We start from the raw sequence: 5,207 nt of genomic DNA on the forward strand, positions 1-5,207 counted from the left end.
TTCTCTTCTTGTCCTTGAAGAAGGATGTGGTGGTTTAGGCCGATCCGGCAACTAAACTCCACACGACCACTCACTCTCACTCCTTTTCCAGTGAAATGGAGAGGAGAAATATAATAAAAGGACTGAGGGTCGAGACAAGAACAGAGAGGGAGCACCCACCACCATGGTCCCAGGCAAAACAGACTCAGTTTTCTCTTAAAACAAAACAATTTATTAACAGCTGCTTAAAAAGGACAAAGGGAAACAAAACCAGTTACTTGAGAGGATAAAGAGAAAACAAGCCAGATCTTAAAACCGACACCTTCCTCCCTGCCCCCACTTTCCTTTCCTCCTGGCTCTATCTCCCCCCCAGCGGCGCAGGTGGACGGGGAATGGCGAGTGCAGGTCATCCATGTTGTTACTGACACTCCTTTCTTAAAGGAAGAGGAGTCCTTACACCATTTCCCTTGCTCCAGTGGATCTCCTACTCATGAGGAAAATCCACAAACTTCTCCAGCGTGAATCCTACCCACTGGACGCAATCCTTTCGCATCGGATTGCTCCAGTGTGGGCTTTACCACAGTCTCGGATTCTTAGGGAGTTGTGGCCACTCGCCTCGGCGTGGATCGTCCCACGGACTCTAGATGCCTCACGACCTCATTGTGCATCCCATGCTCCATTATTAACAGTTACTCATCGTGCATCCCATGCTCCATGACCTCTCTTAGGCTCAGGCATCTCTTCCCCGACATGGGCCTCTCCACAGTCTGCGAGCGGGTCTCTGCTCACTGAGTCCATCCTGGCTGCAGGGGGGCTGCTGCCATTTTGCCACCGGTTGTAGGGGAAACTCAGCTCCGGCACATCTCATCCCAGTTCCATCTTCACTGACCTGGTGTCAGTGTGGCCGTTTCTCTCAGATCTCAGTCCTCTCTGGGTGAACTTGGCCCAACGGGCACCCCGGGAGCGGGATGCTCTCCAAGTTCCCCAAGTGGCTCCGTCGTCGACATTTTCAGCCAGCCCAGCACGGGCAGCTGCCCGGCCGGGGACCAGGGAGCGAGGGCAGCACCCTCCTCCCCTCTCCTCGCTCCTGGCAAAGCACCTTTCTGGTTCCTTTGTCCCACCTTAAATAGGGCAATTCGCAGAGGCGCTGATTGGGTCAAACCCTGAGGGGGATGGGAGTCCAATGTGGTGGCACGGGGAGCAAATCCCCTCTCCTGCCACCAGAACGCCCTCCCCCACAACAAATCATCACAAAGGATTAAATAAATGATATTTGTGGTGTATCTTGCATGGTGATAGAAAGTTAGTTATTTGGTGCTGATATTAGCACCAGCAGTGGGGGCAGCCCCTCCGGGTACTGCACCCCTTTCTTCTGTTGCCTGGGCATGCCAAGGATGTGGGTATCGTCAAAGGGCATGCAGCTGGTCACCCCCAGGCTCCACATACGGTAATTCTTAGCGTTGTAGGCGATGCCCATCAGCACCTCAGGGGACATGCAGGCTGCTGTCCCGCAGAACGTGGTGCTCAGCTCAGGGTAGCCATTGACCTCCTTGCTAAAGCCAAAGTCACTGACTTTGGCCTGGCAGCCATCGGCAGTGAGCAGCACGTTTCTCATACTTGAGGTCCCGGTGCACCAAGTTGCGGTTGTGTAGGTAGTGCACGGCCCCCACGACTGCACAAAGATCTCCTGGGCCTTGGGGATGCAGTGCAGCCTTCCCAGCTGCTGCACCATCTGCTGCAGGTCAGTGGCTGCCGCCTCCCTCGCGATGTAGACCTTCCCGTTGCAGCCTTTGATGACCACGCAGATGTGCATGATGCTGGGGTGCTGGATCTTATACACAATGGAGAGCTCCCAGAGTAGAAACTTGTACGCGAAGACTGGGGGGTGCTTGTTTCCGGTCCAGAGCCTTGATGGCTAAGGAGCCCTTGTATTTGTTGGAGATGGCCGCTTCCACCTTGGAGAAACTGCCCGCCCCTAACTTGTGACCGAGCCTGTAGCCCAGCTCACAAAGTGGCTCCTCTCCTGCCGTCGGTGTTTGACATGATGTGTGATTCCGACGGCTTGACATCATGTGTGATCCCAATGGGCTTGAGATGATGTGTGATCCCGACGGGCTTGATATCATGTGTGATCCCAATGGGCTTGACATGATGTGTGATCCTGACGGGCTTGATATCATGTGTGATCCAATGGGCTTGACATGATGTGTTATCCTGACGAGCTTTTTTTTCAAAATAGGGGTCTTTGTTTGATAAGAGTTTAAATGTCAGCATTCTGGGATGAGGAATCCATTTGGGGACATACACCACTTTTCTGCAGGGTATTATCATAGAATGGGTTGGGTTGGAAGGGACCTTAAAGATCATCTATTTGTTCTGTTAAAATCAGAACTGCACAGAGTGGCGCAAAGGAGTGATTCTACTGTCCCGCACTGCAAACCACCTTGGCTGGCTGTAAACATTTTCCTTTTTTATGATGGTGCAGGGAGCTATTTTACTAGATGGGCTTTCTGACTTTGCGTGGTGTGGATGGGGAACTCTGAATGCATCTTTCTGAAGAAACAGCTTTTTGGTTTCTTGAACTCAGAATTGCTCTCTCTTTATTTTATCAGAATGATGTTTTGGAGACTTACAGAGAGGTGAGACCAGAGATCCTTCGGAGAGCTTCTGTAATTTAGCTGTTAGATGCTTTTAGTCAGTTTTCAGTTGCCATAAGGTGACAGTGGAATTAAGCATGGGGCAGGAGCAGAGGGCAGCTGGGCTGGGTGGCAACAGCCGCTCCTGAGCGAAGTGTCGCTCCCATCACACACCGCGTCCCAGGCCGGCGTCGGCTCCTTCCTCCAGCTGCTGCCTCCTTGCTCTCACAAACAGTTGTTTCTGGTTTGTGCTGTTTTTTTAAGCTTCCCGAGGATTCTGCTGTCCCTGTGGAGCCTGTGTTTCCTTTCCAGCTAGCCTAGGACCACAAAACATCTGTCTTCCTAAATACCAACCCAAAGACTATTATTAATTTTTGAATATATGTTTCATTCTGCAAGTCAGTTCTAAAGAGGGCTAAGACTCAACTGAAGATTGAAGAGAATCTTTCTTGTGAGACCATTTGTCAGTACTCTGAAGTCGCTGGAGGAAATGAAACTAATTAGCAACTGCAAACATGGGTCTGACTCCAGAGGGCAAGGAGCTGTCGTGACGTTTCATCTGCTGTGGAAGTGGCAGGTCCAAATCAAGGCACTTTCTCACTTTCAGATGCTGTTTTCTACCGGCAAGTCGAAGGATGGGAATCCAATGTGCTGTGGCTGAGTGCGAGTTGCCAGGCATGTATCAGGCGTGTATCACCAGGCACGTATCAGATGTGTATCACCAGGCATGTATCAGGCGTGTATCACCAGGCATGTATCAGGTGTGTATCAGGCATATATCACCAGGCATGTATCAGGCGTGTATCACCAGGCACGTATCAGGCATGTATCAGGCATGTATCACCAGGCACGTATCAGGCATGTATCAGGCGTATATCACCAGGGATGCTGTCAAAAGGCCAGGTAAACAGCATGCACGTTGCACGACAAAGAGAGTGGAGGCCCCATTTGATGGCGAGGACTTTGCCTGGGGCTGATGTCCGTAGGAAGGTCGAGCGGAGGGAACTCCACATGCGTGCAGAAGCTCAGGACATCATTTTGCCTTTTTAGCTGCTGTCTCAATATTTATCGGTATAAAATGCACTAAAAATCTCTTTGGCTTGCAACCCCTCCACTTCAAGCACTGCTGCCTGTGGTATAATATTTAGGTCATTTCAATATGCTTTAGTAGGGAACTCAGTACTAACCTATAAAAGGTTAGTACACTGAAGCTGCTGAGCTTTCTGGTGTGTTTTTCACATCAAAGCTGTGTTTGTAGCACGGACTGGTTCCATTGCTCTTGTAATCGAGAGCAATTAGAAATCAGGCAGCAGTTACTGGTTTGTTCCATCTGGAATGTGAGCAGGAGGAGCTGATCTGCAGAGGTATAAATTACTGGAGCTCCCCTGTCAAGGTTTTCAGTATGGGGATGTTTTCCGACTCCGGCGATGTGGTTGTACAGTCAGTTCCTCTGCCAAGGGCTGATGAACTCCTGAAGGACTGTTCACGCTGTTGTGCGGTGCAGTGTCGGAGGATATCTAAGGGTTAACGGACAGGTGAACAATCCAGCCTTTCCTGATGACGCATGCTGGAATGCGGAAGAGCTGCAGAGCTGTGGGAGGCGTGGACAATCCCCGGATGCGGAATGGAAAATAGACACTATAGTGATGCTGCTTCTTTCAGTATAACCAATCACACTAAGAGGCGGGCTATTTGCTTGCAAGGTTATAAAACACGCTGAATGTAAATAAAGATAGCTTCACTTGTTTGATCACATTGATCGTGTCAGGTGTCCTCATTCATCTCCCGCAATTGGCGCCCAGAGTAGGGACTCTCAGATTCCTCACGGCAAAGTTGCGAGACTTGGTGAGGAAGAGGGTGGAAGGCCGGTCGAATGATCCGCTGCCCCGGCGGAATGAGCAGTGACCTGCGTAGTCACTGAGTGGAAAAAGGTGCACCTCATTTTAGTCGCTGGATCGACGCTGGAATCTCGCCTAGGAGGATAGGTGAGCGGCCGGGAGACAGATGGGGTTGGATAAGCAACAAGAGGCTATCCTAAATCTGCTCCATCATATCGTCTGTGAGAAAATTTAAATATGAATCCTCGGCTCTTAAAGGGCTGCTATTGTGGGCTTGGAACAGAGACTTGATCCCCACTGTAGGAGTTGCTTTTGAACTCTCTATGTGGGAAGCCATAGGCAGAGAGCTATGGTATGATATCAGCTCAGGGGGAGGCGGGCACGAAGGAGGCAAGTAATATGCTACCCTGTGGAAGTCAATTAAAGAAATGTTGCATAGCATGAAAGCCGAACGAACTGTTGCTGCTGCTGCTTTTGCTGCCTTCGCTGCTTCTTCTACTGATTCTTTACCGACAACTAACGAACACTTCCTCTATCTTTCTACGCGAATTTCTGTGCCTCTAGCACCCCTTGCCTTCTGCTACCAAGGTAGAAACCGCAGATTTGGGAGAAAAAAGGGTATCCTATAGGGACCACGCCTTAAAAGAGGAACTGCGCCACAATGGCGGCAGCCAAGATGGTGACAGCCAAGATGGTGGCCACCAAAATGGCGACAGCACGTTTGTTCAATCAAAGGGTCCCGGAAGAGAGGCGG

At 50.4% G+C, this 5,207-nt stretch overlaps 1 protein-coding gene across 1 annotated transcript; it reads right to left on the reverse strand.

Annotated features, from left to right (window-relative positions):
- Positions 1 to 1,282: 1,282 nt before the first annotated feature.
- Positions 1,283 to 2,048, reverse strand: LOC147525814 (testis-specific serine/threonine-protein kinase 6-like). The gene is given in 4 exon segments (XM_086630961.1): positions 1,283 to 1,588; positions 1,590 to 1,651; positions 1,654 to 1,855; positions 1,857 to 2,048. Coding segments are annotated over 4 exon segments (762 nt in total).
- Positions 2,049 to 5,207: the final 3,159 nt, after the last annotated feature.

This window comes from Tauraco erythrolophus, unplaced genomic scaffold (assembly GCF_009769465.1).
Source record: "Tauraco erythrolophus isolate bTauEry1 unplaced genomic scaffold, bTauEry1.pri scaffold_62_arrow_ctg1, whole genome shotgun sequence".
Taxonomy (NCBI): Eukaryota; Metazoa; Chordata; class Aves; order Musophagiformes; family Musophagidae; genus Tauraco; species Tauraco erythrolophus.